The sequence below is a fragment of the Lemur catta genome, chromosome 22 (assembly GCF_020740605.2).
Source record: "Lemur catta isolate mLemCat1 chromosome 22, mLemCat1.pri, whole genome shotgun sequence".
Lineage (NCBI taxonomy): Eukaryota > Metazoa > Chordata > Mammalia > Primates > Lemuridae > Lemur > Lemur catta.
In genome coordinates, this window is record NC_059149.1 from 15,957,255 (window position 1) to 15,978,095 (window position 20,841).

At 45.2% G+C, this 20,841-nt stretch overlaps 1 protein-coding gene and 1 long non-coding RNA gene across 9 annotated transcripts in view; one reads left to right on the top strand and one right to left on the bottom strand.

The window, feature by feature from the left end:
* The window catches only part of MFHAS1 (multifunctional ROCO family signaling regulator 1), an 80,887-nt gene extending 69,266 nt beyond the window's left edge, over positions 1–11,621 (top strand). The window contains exons 2-4 of one of the 2 annotated variants that reach the window (XR_006730861.1): positions 908–1,034; positions 5,826–5,936; positions 9,055–11,621. Coding sequence is in view for 1 of the 2 variants with exons in the window: in XM_045535415.1 (XP_045391371.1) it covers positions 908–1,034; positions 9,055–9,088 (161 nt within the window). In the remaining variant the exon portion in view is untranslated. The remainder of the gene's footprint in view (positions 1–907; positions 1,035–5,825; positions 5,937–9,054) is intronic. The other variant, XM_045535415.1, reaches the window with a different exon arrangement.
* Positions 1–20,841, bottom strand: part of LOC123626468 — a 61,842-nt gene that overhangs the window by 13,381 nt on the left and 27,620 nt on the right. For 4 of the 7 annotated variants that reach the window (XR_006730863.1, XR_006730867.1, XR_006730865.1 and 1 more), the window contains exons 2-4: positions 8,121–8,291; positions 4,495–5,312; positions 1,004–1,088 (exon numbers count right to left, since the gene is read on the bottom strand). This is a non-coding gene — a long non-coding RNA (uncharacterized LOC123626468). Of the gene's footprint in view, positions 1–1,003; positions 1,089–4,494; positions 5,313–8,120; positions 8,292–12,026; positions 12,048–20,841 lie in introns of those variants that run through there. The other 3 variants (XR_006730862.1, XR_006730864.1, XR_006730866.1) reach the window with 3 other exon arrangements.

Below are 20,841 nucleotides of genomic sequence, written 5' to 3' on the forward strand. Positions count from 1 at the left end.
TTTCAGTAGTGTCTTCAAGTGGCAAACGTCTTGTGTCCTGGGTTTGGTTTATTTACTTTCTAGGTTTAAGTAGGGCGGTTTAAGCCATGACGTGTGCCCTCCTCAGCCAGAAGCTGTTCACTGGGGACTCTCAGAGGGAAGGGCAGGGTGTCCTGGGTGAGGGGAGGCGGGCGGAGGAAATTAAGGAAGGGAAGTCATTACTGCTCTTAGGGACTTAACGATCCAGTCAGAGAGAGATTATATCCAGGGTGCAGAGTAACAGATTTCCTCTAGGTGTTAGGGTAATCCATTAAGTTAATTATCTGTTTTTACTAGACCCCATTACTCACAAGATAGCATTGTGTTGGTGACTCCAACTCTGCACACTTACCTATCTGGGCAATCCTGCTGCCAGGAGGCGGCTGGGCAGGTCTCAGGCTGTCTACTACGTTAACACCTTCAGTCTGCTGCGTTTCCAGCTCATTTATGCAGGGCTTTGTTGAAAGGCTGCCGTGGGCTGCCTGAATCCCATCTGCCCTGAATCCTAATTATGGACACCTCCTTGGCAGCCCTTGCTTCCTGGGGCTCTGGGGAACCCTGACTCACTTGGTGCTGCACAGATAAAGACCTTGAGTCCGTCTGTGAACGGGAAGGTGAGCAGAACAGCCGGCAGCTGCTGCCTTTGTCTGGCGCAGGCCGTCCTGCCATGACCATTAGAATGTTCTCGTTCTCTGATGCAGATGAGAATGTGGGCAGGCGGTGGAGCAGAGGTTTGCACCTTGATTTGTTCTCTGACTCCAGTGTCTACACTGTCGCTTCCTTGCTCCTGCCCGTCTCCCTCCCTATCCCTAAGCCCAGCGTTTCTCTGCAAAGTGATCCCATTTTTAGGGCACGTTGCCTTAATGCAGTCTCTCTCTCTCTCCTGCAGGGGAGTTGCTGAGTCAGCCCAGACCAGAAGGAGTGGCAGAGATCATTTGCCCCAAGAACGGCAGCGAGCGAGTGAATGTTGCCTTGGTTTACCCACCTACGCCAACTGTGATCAGCCCCTGTTCCAAGTGAGTTCTGCAATTTCCATGGCCTGTGCCTCGCTGTCACTCCTGGCTCCATAGCTGTGATGACAAACAGCCAAGTTAAACTGCATCTGCACAAACCTTGTACAGTCCCCCAGAGCAGACATAATTTTTCTGGGTGATGGCAACACCGTGGCTTATGCTGCAACATGGGAACTTTTAGTTCCTCTTTTTTTGTGATAAAGTCAGGACATTTCTTAACAGCTTTATTGAGGTATCATTCCTATACCCCACAGTTCACTCATTTAAAGTGTGTACAGTTCATTGGTTTTTAGTATATTTGTGGGTACAGTTAACTGTCATTGCAAAATTAAGTGGGCCCTCACTTCCAAGAACAGTTGAGGGCTCACTGAATAAGAAAAGCCTGCAAAAAATTGGTAATAGATTATTTTTTAATGCAGGGCTCTGATTCTTCAGTCAGTCCCTGAAAATCAAGGACTGTGTAGTTTCTACCACCTTCTCCCCAAATGGACTTAAAGACAGAGAATGTTAAACTAACTTTTGGATAGAATGTTAGCTTAGCATTCTAGATAAAACTCATCCTGTTTGTTTGGGTTTTGTGTGCATGGTTCTTTCCTTTTCTTCTCTATTAAGAACCAGAGAGGTCACTTTTAAACTGAGACGAAATGCCTGTATTCCTCAAATCTTGAAAAGTAGCAGCCACAGACCTTCTTGGGTCAGATCTCACTATCTGGGTGATGTCAGCAACCTGACTTAGGCAGCCAAGTATTCCTATGCAGGCAGAAAACTCTAATGTTTCTTCCTAGCTGTCCACATAGAATTTTTTGTAATGAGAAAATTATGTATGAATCTAAGCTTTTAATAGGGAGGTCGGAAAGTTTGCATGTGAAAATTGTGACATGTCCTTGTCATCCCGGGACACTTGCTGTCTGGCTACATTCCAGAGAACTGGCTCATCCCTGAAGCAGCAGCTTCCCTGCCTTTGGGGGGGTTCTCCGCCGAGCGAGGGCCTCCAGTGCCATTTTGGTTCCTTAGCAGCTGCAGAAGTGCGAATCCCCCTTTTCTCCAACCCGGGAGGGAGACCCATTAAGACAGAACGTCCCTAAGCCATCTTTGCTGGAAGGTAGCACTGAGCACCCGAGGGAAACTCTTATCTGAGGCGCTCATATTCAGAGTGCTGTTTTATCTGACATGCACATAGTCTAACTTATCACTAATGTGACCCAGAGACACTGGGAAGTCTTAAATATTAAAGGAGGATTGCATAGTAACTCTGTATTAACCAGCATATCCTCTGTCTCGAACATATCAAATAACAGACAGTTTACCATTTTTTGAATTTCTTTGAAATCGTGCCCGTTGGTCCCTTTCTTTCAGATCCACCTAGGCTAAGGGTGGATAAGGGGATATTATAAAATGGGCAGGGTATGGGACAGAGGGAACCAATCATTGAATACATTTTGCGTCGGTGTAGATTTTCCAGAGCCAAGAGAGACGTTCATCTATCGTTTTGCTGTAGCCACGTGCCATGGGGGGGGGGGGTTATAATATCCATTTGTGCCAGAAACTCCAGTGGGACCAAGCCAGCTTCATCAACGTCATCTAACAGGCTTCTTGTGCACTGCTGCAGAAAGACCACATTTATGCCAACCCGAAAAAAATGGTATGAGCCTCTCTGACTGCTTACTGACCCCAAATAAAGTCTGGGGTAACCAGAGGCACACAGCCATGGACTTCCAGATGCTGGAGGCAGGGAGCACTCTTAAGGATCGATCCACTTTTGATTCAGCTATCTGGATCGTTTTATTTTGAAATTTGTCAAAAAAGTTCTCATCAAATGGATGATAGACAACTTTACAATATAATTTTCAACTCTAAATGAAGGAATATTCTCTAGATAGGAAAGTTTCAGCTTCCTGGCAAGACTTTTCTTGGAAATTACCATTGTTTAGCATGGAAGCAAGGAGAAAATGATCTCTTGTGCGACCCCTTGTGTAAAAAAGGTACTCCTAGATTCGAAGCCTGTGCTTGTGCTGGCTGATTTCATGCCCACCTCCCAGCCCCCTGAAGCATCCACAGCTTGTATCCTCGAACACAAAACAAACATAGCCTAGCCTAGTGGAGGGTCTGACTGACAATGTATTGGATGCAGGAGGTTTGGGTGGATTGGTGAGGAGAGCTGTCAAAAGAGGTAATCGTTAAGTCAATAGAGCTGAGCCTGAGACTTGGGGTCCCCGCAGGCACTAGAAGTTGGGAGACTGAGGCTATTGCACTGGCTCTGCAACTTGAGGCAAGTTAACCTAAGTAGGTCACTGTACAGGCATGTATGGCAGAATTCCTTGCTTGGGGGAGGGACCAGGCATGAGTGTTTTAAAAAAGCCCCCCAGATGATTCTAATGTGTGTCTGCTGGGCTTTCTGGTCGCTCAGCTGCCTTCCATGCCCCTAGGGGTGGGCTCCCTGGCCAGCAAGGCCTTAGGACCGCTGTCCAGTCGATAATCCGTCAGCAGCACCAGGGCGGAACTGTGCGCGCTGCCTTGCTGTTAGCTGCAGAGAAGTCCGTTCCCCTGTTCAGATCAGGACAGGATCAGGAGTGGCAAGAAGGCTATTTATTATCATTTTGCCTGAACAGTCCCAGCATGCCAGAATAATCACCCTACTCTTAACGCACTGATCTAGCGCTCATGGTGGTTTTTAAAAAGACATCCGGAGCCCTTCATTGATAAGTCAAATCAGAGACTTGTCATTTAGCTGCCTGCCTTTGTGTATACAAATAACAGTGCTGCAATGCGGTTTATAAAGAAAAAAACGTGGATGATTGTTAGTTGGTTTTAATCTAAGCTTTTCTATTTCTCATGTTAAAGAATTTCTAGGTGTTTTATTCCTGCATGGGGAGGACAGGAATAGGTAGTAATTTTAAAAAAAGAACTTTAGGAGACTGAGGTAGGAGGATCTCTTGAGCCCAGGAGTTTGAGACTAGCCTGAACACCATAGTGAAACCCGTCCCTACCCCCAAAAAAACCAGACCAAAAAAATCCATGCAGTTTACTCTTTTATAACTTGTCTCAGTGGTTGAGGTCCTTCCATGGGGAAGAGGCTACAGGAACTGAATGAAATTCCTCTGCTCCTGCACCTCGTCTTCCAGGGAGAAACAGGAGCTAAATGGCTTCCTCTTTGCCGATTATCAGATAGAAATGTGGATAATTGCCATACTTTGGATTTTCAAGGACATCTTCGTGTGATGTGGTTACTAATCACTTTAGCTATTTTGCCTGGGGTTGCTCTGTGACCTTCCTTGAGGATATGGATTGTGTGAGATATGTTTTTTTAAAGCTTTGATATATAATTTCCATACCATAAAACTCACCCATTCAGTGATTAATTATAGAGTTGTACAACCATCACCACAATCTAATTTTAGAACATTTTCTTCACCCCCAAAGAAACCCTGGGCCTATTGGCAGTCACTTGGGTCTAACACAATACCTGGTTCCATGCAGTCAGGAAGTCTTTTCAGCACGACTTTGAGGAATGGTTTTGCTGGCTGGTGTGTTGGTATGAAGCAGATTTCGGAGTTTTAAAGAAGGTGTTCCAAACAGGTGTTATCCCAGGCACAGTTCAGTCTAAAGGCCACGAGTGGACTTTACCCCAACTGCCAGGCCCCGTTTCCTGGGTGGTGAAGAGGTGGGGCTGTTTTGGGGGAGGGTCCCCTTCAGAACTTTCATGGCAGCCTAATTCACCCCAAGATAGTTGAGTCTTAAAGGGGGCAAAAATAGGGAGCAAATAGAAGAGATAATCTTTTATAAATTGTATTTGTGACTTCCTACCTTTGTCCATTTGTTCTTCACGTTGAGACACAATATTCCAACTCCCAGGGGCTGTGAGCTCCTTTGGACATAGGGCAGCTTGGCAGTTACATTTCATTTTTAGGTGCCCAGTCGAATGTTTCCCTTTTTCCTTCCCTTTGAAAACAGGTTTAGAAAAACCTCCTCCACCACCAGTGAAACTGCACGACTCTGTGATAAACTGCCGGATAACCCAATTTACCTACCGATTTTTATGTAAAAGGTAGAATTCCACAGGTTAACTTACCTTGAGGATCTGGAATGCAACCCCCATTCTTCCACGTGGTTTCTTAATGGACTAACCCTTGAACTTACAGGAAATGGGGATGTATCATTTTTATTTCTTGACACTGGACAGGTTCTCTGGTGGTGGTCCCGTGTCTGTGTGTGCCCCATCTTCTGGGGAGCAGTGGGTGTTCTCAGAGACTGAAGATGTTAATTCTGATCTTGGCAGGTCACCTGTTACAGGATTAGCAAAAAATGGGCTGGTTTGAAAATTGTTGGGCTAAGCTTTCTCCTTTTCCAGTAAGTACTCTTAATAATGGAAGGCAAGGCTGAGATACCACATTTCAAAATTCCCTTTTGAATCGTAGATTATTGCCTCCATAAAGTTCCTATTCAAGCAGGATCCCGACATCTAACTTCACACAGATTAATTAGTATGGACTTGCTAATGATTTCTTTAAAAAGCAATGGAGTAGGATGAATTTGGCTTCATCACAATGGAGACTGTTTCACTGTCCACAGAATTCTAGAATGTGGAGGGTGGGGAGGGGCTGGTGTTTTCTAAGAAGAGGCTAAGGGAGGCCGCCTGTGGGGTGTATCACATTGATTTGCATCGATTTGTTTTCTTCTATGCAGAATGAGGCAGCACATCGCCCTGCTACTGCTGTAGCCTGGAAGACATTGTGTTTCTTTCTGTAGTCTCCCATCAGCCACATTGATACTGGAATTTTTCCCCTCTCTGCTTAGGTATCTTCATACTTTCTTGGAAAATTAAGTGGAAAAGATAGTGCATCTTTTCCCTATGCCATCATTTTTACTGTACCCAAACTGTGACTTTAGGAGCACCAATTTTTAAGGGTAAGTCTCTGTGAAGCAGAGAGAATTTCTTAACTAGGTAAGGCCCCCCTGAGCCCTTGGAGAGTTTAGGGGTAAGAAGCGGGTGTGGGGACGAAGGGATGCTACAGAGCAGGACATCTTAAGATGGCCAATCTTTTACTTACCTAGAATCAAGTTGCAGTTGGGAATAAGAAAACTGCTTGACTCTTTTGCTTAATTTACTATGATCGTGTACATATACCAGCAATCTTAGATCCTTGTTGGAAAAAGGAAATCATTTTTCTAAAAATGTACTGTTATGCAGGAATATCATATCAGCTGGATCCACACCATCTGGGACAATGTAGTCAGCACTGGGGCATCCTCACAAGCAGAGGGAGGGGCTTATTGGGGTTTCCCTGGGAAAGAACGGAAAGGCAGGATATGCAGGCCTAGGACTGGCTAGCTTGGACCATTGCAGTGGCACTAGAGCACCGAGGGGTTGTCCGGTACCTAGCCCCATCAGGGCAGGTGGATAGTGGCCTGGGGTAAGAAAGCCGGATGGAGGGGGTGGTTGGGGCATGGGTTGAGGACTAGTTGGACTGTATTTGAAAAGTGCATCCTCAGAGGAGTTGTTTATTCTTTCTTTACTGTCTCTAGGAATTCCTTAACTCAGGGAGGGACAGTCCCTCTGGGATCACCAAAGCCCCAAAGTGTTATGGCTTCAATATCAGCCTAAGTTCTAGTACGTACCTTGAGTCCTGATTTCTTTGATGGTCTTCGGGCAGGTTCTCTACCCTGCGATGATTCTGGGTCTGAGCCCCACAGGCTGGCCCTGCCCTTCAGGTCCAGACCTCTTTCCACCGTCCTACCTGGCAGCACCGCTGGATGGCCTATAGGTTTCTCGGGTGTACATGTGGGTTTATTGTCTTCCTGTCTTGGGTGGTGACCAGCCCTCAATGCCTTCCTCTGCTTTCTTCCCCCAGTACATTCATTCACCAACACCTGTTAGCCCATCTTATCAGTGTGCCCTGACATGAGTGAGTTTGACTTTGTAACTTTCTCTTCAGCCCCAAGATTCCCTCTAGGCCCCCACTGACCCACACTCCAGACTCCCCTACTGTGGGAGGTCCCCCCATGGTGTTCCCGTGGCTGGCACTCAGTGCTCTGCTGGCTGCCACCCTTCCCTCCTACCCAGTGATGGCCCGTTGGACCCTGAGGCCAGGGCTACCTGCCAGCTCCTCTGGGAAGTCGCCTCTAACTCCAGTGAGTCACTCCGTCACCTCTCCCTCCTACTTTGTGCACACCTCCATGAGGGCAGTGGTCTCACGGTACCTTGGCTGCTTTCTACCTGTGGTCTTTTCATGACATCTTATTCCTCATTCATTCAGCAGATCTTTGTTGAGCATTTGCCCTCAGTAATCTAAGAGCCTGCTTAGGGAGAATGAGAATCCAAGAAATAACCAGATGACCTTGTGTCTACTGGTAATTAAAATATGGTACCTGCCATGGAGAGGTGTATGAACAAAGTCCTGGAAGCACAGAAAAGAAAGAACTCTACCAGGAAGACTCAGGAAAAGTCCCAGGAAGGATCTTTGAAGGATGAGTTTATTGAGATGGAGAAGTGAGACAGCGAAGGTGACAGTTTGAGGGCTCTTTTCCCTGAGAGACCAGATGTAGGTTATCTGTGTGGGACTGTGGAATATTCCCCTTCCCTGTGCCTTTGATTAGGTATTCTTGTGTTTCTCGGTCTAAAGTTTGGCCCAGGGGAGCAGCCAGCCAGACACTCTGCATTTCCAAAGGTTCTTTAGAGGCAATGAAAAATGTTTACATAGCACATCTCCCACGTGAATCCGAAACTCGCACCACCCAAGTTAACTGCTTTGTTGAGATGTGTGTTTTTACACTGCCATCTTCTCCTCACTTAGATTTACTATGTTATGACTTCAATTTGAGGCAGTTTGCAAAACCTTCTCTTCCGAGAGTTTACTATGTTAATAGGCCTCCAAAAAGTGCTCATTGCCGAGTTCCATAGAAATGTGGAACTATCCCTAGGGCCTTGAATAGCCAACTTCTCTTTTAGCTGTTGAGCAAGTTTGGAGTCAGACAACCCTGGTTAAAGGCCGGGCTCTGCCACTCACCAGCATATACCCTCAGGGAAGTTCTTCCAACTCTTAGAACCTTAGTTTCCTTCTTAGTAAAATACAGAGTAAGTGTGGAGCTTACCTGGCGGGATTTTTAGGAGTTGAAGATTAATGAAATAATGCCTGTGGTTGGTCACTGGGAGGGGCTTATTTTTGGTGATATCGTTTATCCTCATGCTTGAATCAAGCCCCCAGCTGGTTCCTGTATGAGGCTGGAGAGATGTCTTAGGTGGATATTGACTTATCAGTGTCCCTGAAAACAAGCAGCATTAGGAGAGATGGGGTTGAGGAATTGTAACAGATCATAATAATAACCCGTTTCCCCTACCCTTTCATTGTCTTTGAGTGTTTCATCAAATGTTGCCAAAAACACTTTTAAAAACATTCCGTCACATGTCATTGTAAGAAAGCTAAAATAAGAGATCGCAATATTTGTCATTTTTTCCCACTAACCATTTTGTCTGAATTGCATGCCACTTGGTTTAATTCACTGAGAATGCAACAGTTTTTTTCATTTTATCTTCCTCAAACTCCAGATTTGTGTTGGCAACCTCACTTAGAACATTTTAAGACAGATCATGTTTCATGGTCCAGACAGACAGACATCTCATGTTTTAGTCTATGTTCCTACTCCTGGGGGAGTCATTTAGTGTGTGTCTATGTGTGACTGTGTTTATTGGAAGGAAGCAACTCTGTGTTTAGAGTTGTGGGTTGTTAATTAGAGATCTGGTAAACTGGAAGATTACAGTGGAGTAAGTGGTGAGAGCCAATTAGTGCAGTTCCTAGTTTAGGGCTAAAGTGAGCTGGACAGCACTAACATTAACACAAATGTTTGGCAAATTTACTACTAAAAACACTCTTTCCTTTGTGGGGACGTGAGTTGCCTGCCATTTACAAGGAGTTCTAGAAGTAGAAATGAAAATCTGTGCAGAAAGTGCTTTGTAGCATCGTTTTGAGGATATTGTCGTCTAGCACTTTTTGTCATTTCTGTGCTTTCTTCTCGTCCCCCTGTATAGGAAGAATGTTGGTGAAAAGCACAGAAACCAGTGACTTTGATGGCTGTGGAATTCCCGTGGAGAAAAGAGAGCATCCGAACTGCCCTGGATTATCCTTTGTACCCGGCGACCCCTTCACCCTCGCCAGGGTGTTCCGTGACCTTGAGTGACAAAGCACTCAGGGCGCTTTCAGAGGTGGGGAGCGGGCGGCGGGGAGGATGGGCGAGAGCCATGGAGCAAATGTTTTACAACCTGAACCTCAGAACTGTGATCCTCCAAGGAGAGCGCTACTTGAAGAAAAGAAACAAACAAAAAAGTCGAATGGCTTCTCAGGGATTTTGTTTTCCGTGCACATATAAGCCATAGTTGCAGGGCAGGTGGTAGTATGTACAGCACCCATTTCAGTTCTGTTCAATGTGAAAGAGGGATCGACTGACGTTCATTGCTGTTCCGTAACTCGTGTAAAATATGTATATGTTTATCTTTATTTTTATAATATGCAAAATACATTTAAATTTATACAGTTTGAAGCTTTTAGCGTTAGTTAACACTGGGTGCAATATTCTGCATGAGAACTGTGCCAAGATGGGGCTGATTTCTTATTTTAGCATAAGCCTTTTTTTTTTCTTTAATCCTCCTCAGATTAAAAAAACAAAACTATGGATTAAGTGTTGGTTCAAAGAAATTGCCAGTAAAAGTGTACATTTCAGACAGTGTCCCCTTCCTTTTCAGTAAAGGTCCCTGCTTATAAATCGGGCATAGTGGGGGGATAGTCCCTTTCCTTCCCCATATATCATTAGTGTCAGCCAGAGGGGGAGACGCTCTTGGGGGCCATCGGGGACAGAGAGTCCATAAAAAACCTGTCTTTTAATAGCTCAAGATAATCAGGAGTCAGTTCTGAATCAAGCAAACAACTCTAATAAGTACCTTCCTTTTCTAGAACAGTCTGTGAAATTCAGCAGAGCACGTTGCAAGCCCTCCACCTCTGGCGGGCTTCCTAATTAGAGAGAATAATCCCACATCGGTTAATTTATAAGTCCTGAGCCTCTGATTGGACAGTCTACTGCCCAGAACTAGTATAAACCCTTGTTTTAAAATCTCCAAGAGGTAAAACTTACAGCAACCTAAACAAATGGCTTTCTTTTCTACTCCTCACTGGGGCCAAACAGCGTATGCTGCAATAGTAACACATTCCCTGAAGAATGTAAAGGACTCCAGTTACATCTGCCTCCTCCGAGTGTTGATTGAAAATGTGTAAAACCAACTGATTCTCTCCAGTGTCAGACAAGAAAAGTGAGTCAGCTGGTGTTACTCTTACGTGTTGACTCTTGGAAGGACACAGTATACAAAGCCTCAACATTTTTTTTAAATAAATAACAAATCAATTTCTGCGGAGTATTTCGAGCCCCCAGAGTTAACTTCACTGACCCCGAACCCCCAGTTACACAGGTAGGCTTTCTTAGGATCATGAAATCGAGTGGGATCAGACTGTGTTTGCATTTTTGAGTGCTTGAATAGGACACCTCAAGTCTGAGCTTTCATTTTCTTTAGAAACAGTCACAAGATTCATCTGGTTAATCCCTTTGTCACAGTTCTCGGCTGTGCGCGTGTGCGAGAGTGTGTACATGCATGTGTCATGTGTATGCAAAACCAAATGGTAACATTTCATTGCTTTTTGGACCACTGAATTGTTGGGCACTAAGAGTTTCTAAATTGGCTCCAGGCAATTTCTAAACTGTCAAATTTTAACCAACTTTAACCAGTCTTGAGAAAAGGACTCTTCAGTGTGTGACTTTGGGTGAACTCCCCAAGGGACCATATTAAATGAAAAAAAAAAATGTTCTTTTGGGTGACACACCGTGCACAGTGTTTGCTGTTACCATGAGCATAAATGCCCACATTCTTAATATCTAATATGATTTGACAAGTGATGTTTTGTGCAGTCCATCTGAACCCTAGAGAAGCAGAAGAAACTTTGCTGTCACAGGTGTTTTAGCAAAAGGGTCCACATAACAGAGAATCATGTGACCAAACGCAGCTCCAGAGAAGCTTCGAGAACTTACTTCAGGGTGGGAGGAGGGTTGGAGATACAGAAAACATTGTGCTCTACAGGAATTTTCAGCCATCTATGCAGGAAATTCCGTTTTCTCTTTCAACACCTGGGAAGACTCAGTGGCCAGCGAAGACTGACAGGCAAATTCACTTAAGCACAAGAGAAATTTTTTTCCACCCAAGAAGTCCCTTGCCTCTCAACCAAATGCCCTCTCCAAAGTTTGTTATGGTTTCTATTCCTGCAACTTTGTGGTATCAAAACCACTTCCTGGAATTGTAAAAGTGTTGCCAGAATAAATGTTTTTCCCCTTCTAAGAAAAAAAAAAAAAAGACAGTGCTCATATTTGACACTTGTGCATTCGACTCACTTTTGAATGAATAAAAAGGAAAGGGTTTGGTGTAATTCTTGACGGGGTGTGTGTTGTTTTTCAGGCCATGGGTTGTGAATTGTAATTGTGGTTTCTCATTTCATTGTCGTAACCGGGCAGAAATTTAAAAGAATAAAATAAAATTCAGTAAAAATACAAAGAAGTGGTAACACAGTTCTAATCCCCAGAGTTTAATTATTTCTGGGTTTGTTCCCATTTTATCAGTTGAAGACTAACTTATATTTTTTAGTTCCTAAGTGGATGTTGTGCAAGCTATGGGTGGGAGGTGATGTCATTGTCTTTTGTGTGGTGATTGAAGCGTCCCTGTTGTCAAACTCTGCCTCTGGTTTCAGGCTGGGGGTGCAACTCTGAATACCAGCTCTGTCTCTTAGGAATATAGTGGATCACTGAAGAAATGACCTGATCTAAATCAAAGCTTATGAATTTAGGATGGGTGGAAGTCCCTGTCCCCTGATCTTTCAGGGGCTCTTAGCAGAAGTCCTCACCACCACCTTGTAAATATTGCCCCAGAACGCCCTATTTGCAGGCTCATAAAGCAGACCCCTGAGGTACCTGTCGGCAGCTCTGTTCCTCACACCTGTAATTCCAGCACTTTGGGAGACCAAGGTGGAAGGATCACTTGAGGCCAGGAGTTTGAGACTGGCCTGAGCAAGAGCAAGAGCAAGACCCCCATCTCTACAAAAAAACAGAAAAATTATCCGGGTGTGATGGTGTGCACTTATAGTCCCAGCTACTCAGGAGGCTGAGGCAGGAGGATCGCTTGAGCCCAGGAGTTTGAGGTTGCTGTGAGCTATGACAACGCCACTGTACTCTAGCCTGGGCGACAGAGTGAGACTCTGTCCCCAAAACAAACAGAAAAGCAGCTCTATTCATCCTGCTTTTTTTTTTTTTAAAGGCACATGAGAAGATAAGGAGAGGAAAAGAGTGTGGCAGCAGCAGCAGCCTCTGGGGGAAGGATCAGGAGCACAGAGCCCTGCCCTGAGGACCGAGGGACACAGGGAAGGGACTGCCTCACACCGGGAGGGCCTCACTGCACGGCTCCCACTGAGGCAGGTGGAGCCACCGGCGGGGCTGCCCTGAACTCCTTTAAACATGCTTCTGGCAAAAGAAAAGCAGAAACCATGAGGAGGTCAGAATTTCCAAGAGTAGTGGAACAAGGGGTGCAGGCCACGGGGAGTGGCTCGCTCTGCAGCTGCGTCCAGGCCACCCCCAAGCACCCCCCCCCTCGGTGCCACTACCTTCCCCTCCTGGTGAAGGGGGCACAGTGAGCACATGGCACCAATTTGGGCCTCATTTTTCATTATCAAGAGCTCTGAGTTCTTTCAACTTGCTGAGCAGGTCGCACAGAGAAGCAGGTGTCAGTGGGGACAAGTAGAAGTGCTGTCATTATCACATGCACCCTTCCTTCCCAAGGCGACTTCCCCTGCCTAGTTGGAAGCTTCCTGAAATAGGTCCCAGGTTTACTGAACTTGGGACACAGGGTGCCCGACACATGGTGGCAGCTTCTGTGCCGAATGCAAATGCCCAGGGTTTCCTGTGCCTGTGACTACACCTCTGTCCCCCGGTAGACCCGGCAGTGAGGAAGGCCAGCACCTGGTGACGCTTGCTGCTATTGCTCGAGCAGGACGTGGGTGTGGAGGGAATGGAAGGGGTTTTAGAAAGCAGATGACCTCGTGACGTTTTCTGGGCTTGACAACATGAGAAAATTTACCCTGGTAACAGAAACCCTAACTTGAATATTTGTAACCTCTTTGAATGAAGAAATGCCTTCTTCATCTTTATATTTTTCAATGAAATTAGTTTTATTTTAAACACTGAGATGCATTTAGTGTTTTTCAAACTGCGCTGTGGGACATTCCTGCCTCTTGAGATACTAAGACTTGCTCCTCTTTAAAAGGATTCTAAGATCCAGTAAGAAATGCTGCATTAAATAAGGCTTAAAAGAGCCAGCTGGGCGCAGTGGCTCACGGCTGTAAGCCCAGCACTCTAGGAGGCCGAGGCGGGGGGATCACTTGAAGCCAAGAGTTTGAGACCAGCCTGGACAACATAACAAAACCTCCCAGTCTCTACAAAAAATAATAAAAATTAGCCAGGCATGCTGGCGTGCACCTGTAGTCCCAGCTACTCAGGAGGTTGAAGCAGGAGGGTCACTTGAGCCCAGGAGTTTGAGACTGCAGTGAGCTACAATGATGCCACTGCACTCTAGCCTGGGTGGCAGAGTCAGACCCCGTCTCTAAAAAAAATAGAATTTTGCTACAGGACTCTGCCAATACAAAGTGTGGGCCTCCAAAAGAGGAGTGGAATGTGCAGGATTTCCCTGTGTATCTGAGCGCGGAAGGGAGCCTTGCCCAAGAGTTGTCTCTGGGGACATCCTCCCCAGTGATTCCAGAGCATGGCCGTGTACTGCCAGGGCACCCGAGGCAGTGGTAGGGGAGGGAGAGGTGGCACTAAATCACAAAGATCACTCTCTTTTACATGATGTAGGAGGCAGGAGGGCAGCATGACTCAGAGTGCTGACCGCACACCGCCTCCATTTGAATCCTGGCTCTGCCATCTACTCTACTTGTGCCTCAGTTTCCTTGTGTGTAAAACAGGGGGAACAATCTCGCCCATACAGCTGTTACGAATGCGAAATGAGATACCACTAAAGTGCTTAATCAAATGCAACTGTTCTCTTGCATATTTTGTTTGTTCTTTTTTTACAGGGAACGTAGGACTCAAGTTCAGAGCCTTTAGCAGTATCTAGCTAGAATTTTTAACAATTTTTGCTTTCATTATATGTACTAATTTGGCTATTTCCAAGAGTGATAAAACATTTGCTTTATAAATGAAGGCATTTAGAAATAAATACTTAAAAGATTTAGAAAGAAATACTTAAAAGTATTAGAAACATTAAGTGAATAAGCACAGATACAGAAAAAATTGTGATGATATGGTAAAATTTATGAAAATGATATATGAATATCTGGGTAATAGAATAGTCTGGGACCACTGGTCTAAAGTGATCCACTGGTTTAATGCAACACATGGGAGAGACCAGATGATTTGCCTAAGTCTGAAGGGCCCCAAAAGCTTTCATTTATTTACTTATTTATTTTAAGATACAGTCTCACTATGTTACCCAGGCGGGCCTCGAACTCCTGGCCTCAAGTGATCCTCCTGCCTTAAGCCTCGCAAGTAGCTGGGACTGCAGACATGCTCCATTGTGTCCAGCTGGACCCTTAAAGCTTTTATAGACATTCCACCAGTTTTATTATTATACCATAAAATATTCCTTAAATTTGAAATTGAAAGCAAGTTATGGTTTCTTCAATGTTGTTTCACTCCAGCCTTTTCATATAAATTTATTTGAAATTTGGCAAACATTGATTTGTGAAAACTTCAATTTCTTTTAGGAGATCTTTGTAGGTATAATACTTTTTGTCTGAATGTTTAACTGAAGCCAGACTGAAAAAGTGAACTCACATGTTTCCCTCATTAGAAAGAAAAACAAAATCTTACTAACCGATTTTGGTACACAAAGAACAGAACAAATTGCCTGGGTTTATTTTCTACTCAGTACTCGAGAAATCATGGCATGAAATTAGGCTGGGCACAGGGCACAGGCCACATGCCCGGTGTGTGTCGGGGTTTATGTAATGCTCTGCAGACTAGAGACACGTTCACTCTTTCCTACTCCAGAAAGCATGCCAGGGTGACAGATGAGCAGGACTTCCAGGAAAACAGAGGAAGGAACTCAGTGGAAATTCTCCCCAGCAACATTGCAATTGGACTAGGGAAAATTATTTAAAAAACAAAATACAAACAATCATTTAAAGTCTCTAGAAATTGTCCTAAGGGCATACAGCAGATGGAAGAGCATTCATTCGAGACAACGTACTAAGTGTTGGTAAGAACAGCCACAGTGTGGGGCATCTGAGCCCACGCCTCCCTTCCCCGCTCCTCTGTGGGTTCCACGTGCTCTATCCTGGCCCTGTACTCTAGGCAGATGTGGCCAAGAGGAGGGAGATGCCCTGTCTGAGGCCACAGTTTGGAGGGGACAAGCTGCTGACTTTTCTCAACCTCCCCCACTCCTTGTTGCCGAATCTCCATCCAGACAAGAGTGGCTAACAGGACTGGGGCCTCCCCTTCCACATGAAGAACCGAAGCTCTACAGCAGGCCAAGAGCACGAGGCCCAATTGCCGCTGGCCAGCTCTCTCACAGGGCAGAGATTCCAGGCCAGGAGAGACGAGCCAAGAAGACCAGGGGTTGCCACCTTGTCCTCCCCCCCTCAGTGTCCACTGCTAGAGCAGGGATGTCATTCCCAGAAGAGAGTTCCTGCCCTCCCCGTTCCAGTGCAGGGGCACAGGGCTTTGTCCAGGGAAAAGGCATGCCATCAGGGTAAAGCGCCCCGCAGCTCTGCCTAAGGGGACTGACTTCATTTGCAACAGAGCCTGAAGAACTGCATGACTAAGGAGCTCTCCAAAGCGATGGAAATCTCAGTGGAGCACAAGGGAGGAGGTTGGTAGCTCCAACAAGTGAAACAGCAGAGCAGCCAGATGTTCAATAGAACCAGGGCAAGAGCCAAGAACGCTTCTGGGATCCCAGTCAATTCCGGGGGTTGGGAAGGCCACGCACGTGGGCTAAGCTGCGCCCACTCGAGGCCAGTCGGGGCATGATGGGGGGCAGACCTGAAAGCTTTCCCCCAGCCACACACGAGGCAGAAACCTCTGCGGCACAGAGGGATTAACCACAACCCCTGAGCAAACACCACTGGAAAGCAAGCTGCTCCAACCCCGGGGAACCTCAGGAAGCCAGGCTTAAAAGTAAAATCATACTCATTCCTGGCAGTCTGGAAGACTGTGCATGTTCGAGGCTGAGCCCCCTCAAGAGTGACCAGAGAGGGAATTCCAAGCTTCTAGTCCCTGGCTGAATGCAGAACCCCCCTTCCCCCCACCAAAAAAAGTAAATTCCTCAACCTCTGAGCTACACACATATCCAACAGTAAAGTGTAAAAATTTATCTAAGGGGCTTAAGCACAACCTTTGACTAATAAGTGACTTATGAAGAACCAGGGGCAACCCCTAGGTAGCTGGGTCAAAAGTCAAGAACAAGGGGAAAAAACGTCTGAGCAGGCACATCAAAGAGTCCCAGTAAAGGAAATTATGTCACTAATGATACAAACTGCATAATTATATACATCTTCATTTTTCTTCTTGACTGATTCTTTAAAAAGTAATTGCACAAAACAATATGTATCTCACTGTATTGTTAGTCTCATGACATATAGAAATGTAATATATTTGACAAGAGCACAAAGGAGGCCAGTAGAACAAAGCTACATTGGAGTAAGGAAAAATACAAGATGGTAAAGATTAAACCACACACTCCTAAGTAACCGAGTCAAAGAAGAAATTGCAAGGGAAATTCAAAAATACTTTTGAGATAAATACAAAGGAAAACACAACATAGCACAACTTATGGGGTATAGCTAAAGCAGTGCACAGCAGCAAATTCGTATGTTGAAACCTAATCTTCAATGCAATAGTATTAAGTGGGGAGGCCTTTAGGAGGTGATTAGGTCATGAGGGTGGAGCCCTCTTGAGTGAGATTAGTGCCCTTATAAAAGAGGCCTGAGGGAGCCTGTGTGCCCCTCCCTCCATGTGAGAATACGGCAAGAAAGTACCATGTATGAAGCAGATTGTGAGCCCTCATTAGACACTGAGATCCGCTGGCACCTTGATCCTAGACCCTCCCAAGATATAGAACTGTAAGAAATAAATTTCTGTTGTTTGTAAATTACCAAGGAGTCTAAAGTATTTTGATATAAGCAGCCTGAACAGACTAAGACAGGCACTCATTGTATACGGAGTGCTGCTTGGGGCAATGAAGATTTAGCCCGAGCTAAGACCCCTGTGTAGAGCTGATTTCCTTGTGGTCAGAGATTGTGACATTTGATCCTCACCTTGAATTACTCCCTCCCCTACCCATGCCTGGCCACGTGCTTTTGACTCACACTGTTCAGAGTATTTCCTCTTCATAGAATTCCTTACACCGGTTAAAATACTACCTAATTTCCAGACCCAGCTCAAAGGCTACCTCCCCCTTGTAGCTTGTAACTTGTAACTCTCAGACAAAATTCATTCCCCTCTTTCCTGTGCTACCTAGCACTTCTGTGGCCCTAATGGCACTAGGCCCTCCTGCCCCAGAGTTACAGTTGTTGATATCCCTCGCTCATCTTCAGGAACGTAAACTCCTAGGGAACCAAAAATGGGTCTGATTTCTCCTCTTCCTATCATGGAAGCTCCCACATAGGATTCATTCAATGCATACCGGTTAAAATTAAATTTAACCCATGAGGAGCCAAGGAGGGAGAAAGTGAGGAGGACATTGACCTTCATTACTTATTCCCAGCCCCCACGTCCAAGAATATGATCATGAGTCCTTCTTTATCACCCAATCTCCTAAAGTAAAATAAAATGGTGACACATCATTAAAGGCTTCAGTCTAGCTGCCTTCCTACAAATCCAAATGACCACTAGCTCGTGGACACGCCAGTTATTTTTCAGTCCTGGCGTGTGGTCAGGATTGCACAGGTAGGAAGAAAGCATAATAAAATACTTCTAAGTGCTTTGAACTGGCACAATTGTGTTGACACAATGACATGAAAAGAAGCTAATGTGATGGCATGGCTGACATTTAATAATGCTGGGTCAGGAAATTAAAGTTCCCTGGTTACATGTTTCACTGCAGACTGGTTTGCATCTCTTTGGAAAAGAATCTTGCTGTGGAGTTATCCCTTCATGCATGGGGGCTTGCTATACGTAAGGGGCTATGGAAGTGAATTCATAAGTGAGTTTTCTTTCCTCCTGAGAGGTGAATATGAAGAGAAGTGAATTCGGTGTCATCTGTGATCCACCAGAAAATTCCACTAACTGTACACAGGTGGTAGCAACATAAAGAATAATGTCTTCTCACGTGTCTAGGCTTCTTTTTCAGCCAGTTCTTCTGCCATGCCCCGTGGACTTTGCCAAGACCCCACAGACGTGGGCTAGAGGTGCAGCTACTGTGTATTGAAAAGAGCAGTGAACTTGTGATCAGAAGACCTGGCAAAGGACCCAGATAGCCAGTAAGTAGCCATGGGATCTTGGGTCCGTCACCGGACATCTTTAGGCCTTAGCTTGCTCATCTGTATATACTCAACGATTGCTTTAGATCCCTGCCACAGTGTGAGTTGAATCTGTGCCAGTTCATTAGACTGTTGTCCCACAGCTACAAAATTACTGAGTCGACCCACCTACATGAGGGTCATTCTTCTAATTGCACCGATTCATACCCATGTTCTGACCTGGCTCTCCTTGTGACTAACCCTGCATCTTTCACAGTGGCCCAGGGGAATGCAATTTGGCAGAGAATGTGACACTGTTTCCTTTTACCCTTATACGGTATTAGGGGAATGGCTTCTAGGATTGCTATCTCCCCAGCAGCGCACTCTCTTAGGTAGTTACTAAGCTAATTCATGCAATCACTGACCTTCAAGCATTTTATCACAGTATTACTTTTAAACTCAAGTGATAAGAACTAAATGTTCAAGTTCATAAGTTGAGAGGTGGGATGAGTGATACATCGTCTGTGTGGGGGTGATCTTTCATAAAAGTAAGAAGGACCTTCAACACAGCTAAAGGAAAACAGTAAATCTGCCCTCACCAGAAATGTTTACCCCCCGGGGCATCTCTGTAATGCTGTTCCTGGAACCCATGTTTTTGAAACACGGATTGACAAGACTAAAATGTGAGGCATTTCTGAGGCCAAATTCCCCAGATAGAACCCAAAACAGACGTGCCTTGCATTATTAGGATCTGTGGTGCTCACTTATAGTACCAGCTACTTGGGAAGCTGAGGTGGGAGGACCCACTTGAGCCCAGGAGTTTGAGACCAGTCTGGACAACATAGTGAGACCCCATCTCCTTAAAAAAAAAAAAATAAAAAGACTGTAAAATGCAAATGCTAACAGGGACCATTGTCAGTAACCCCACGTTATTTTTGACATCTTGTGTCATCTAGCACTACGGACATTTTCAAACACTGTCCCTTATAAAGTTTGCCTCTTTTGCTCTCACATGCTGAGGTCACAGTGGTGCAAGTTGGACCACTCTGGAAAGCAATTAGGAAAATCTATCAGAAGTTATCAATGTGTCCAAATCCTTCCATCAAGTAACTCCCCTCTCAGAAATCTATGCTGACATCATAAATAGACAGTCAAAGACATATGTATAAACACGTTTCCACAAAAATTTAAAGCAGCAACAGGAAAATGATTCAGTAAACTATATGATGGAAAATGTCACTAAAATGATGCTTCTAAAGAATGTTTTATAATAATATGCAAATATTTTTATGTAATTTTAAGTAAAAAAAAGAGGTTGCAAGTTTTCTATACAATATTTTTTCAACACATGAAGACAAGTGCACAGTCAAAAAGATGCGAGACAAAATGCTAACAGGGATCGCTTTAGATTTCAGAGGATGGGTGATTTCCTCCTCCTCCTTTACGCTTTTCCCTGCTTCACAAATTACCCACAATAAGCTTTACCTTAAAATTATAAAAATCATTTAAAAAAGACCAACCAATGGGTGTCCCCCTAGATCTGTGGCCCCCAACCCCAGGCTGCAGATTGATACTGGGTGATGGCCTGTTAGGGACCAGGGTGCAGGGCAGGAGGTGAGCAGTGGGCGAGCAAGCAAAGCTTCGTCTGTGTTTATAGCTGCTCCCCATCGCTCGCATCACCACATAAGCTCCACCTCCTGTCAGATCATCCGCGCATTAGATTTTCATACGAGCATGAACCCTACTGTAAGCTGCACATAGGAAGGATCTAGGTTGCGCCTCCTTATGGGAATCTAATGCCCGAAGATCTGAGTTGCAGCTGGGGCGGTGGAGCTGGCACAGGGGAGTGGCTGCAAGTGCAGCTTATCATTGGCAGAGAGGCTTGACTGCACGAGTGTAGTGTGCTTGGGTCACCCTTGGACCACTACTCCCCTCCACAGTCCATGGAAGGATTGTCTTCCATGAAGCTGGTCCCTGGTGCCAAAAACGTTGGGGACCACTGCCCTAGATAATCACCTGTCCCTTCCTTATTTGAGATTGCCTCGTCTCCTGGCTCACCGCCCCCCCTTCTCTCTCCCTACAGACACACTCAAAGTAAAAACACCAAAGCCACAGAAATCACTGCTGGTGACAATTACAAATGCCACAGCCCAAATACACAGGTTTAATAGAAAATCCCAAGACGGCGTGGGTGGGGACGATAGCCTATTTATTTTCCAGTGATTATTGTGAGGATAACAGAAAGAAACACAGCAAATTGGACATTCATGGATGTCGCT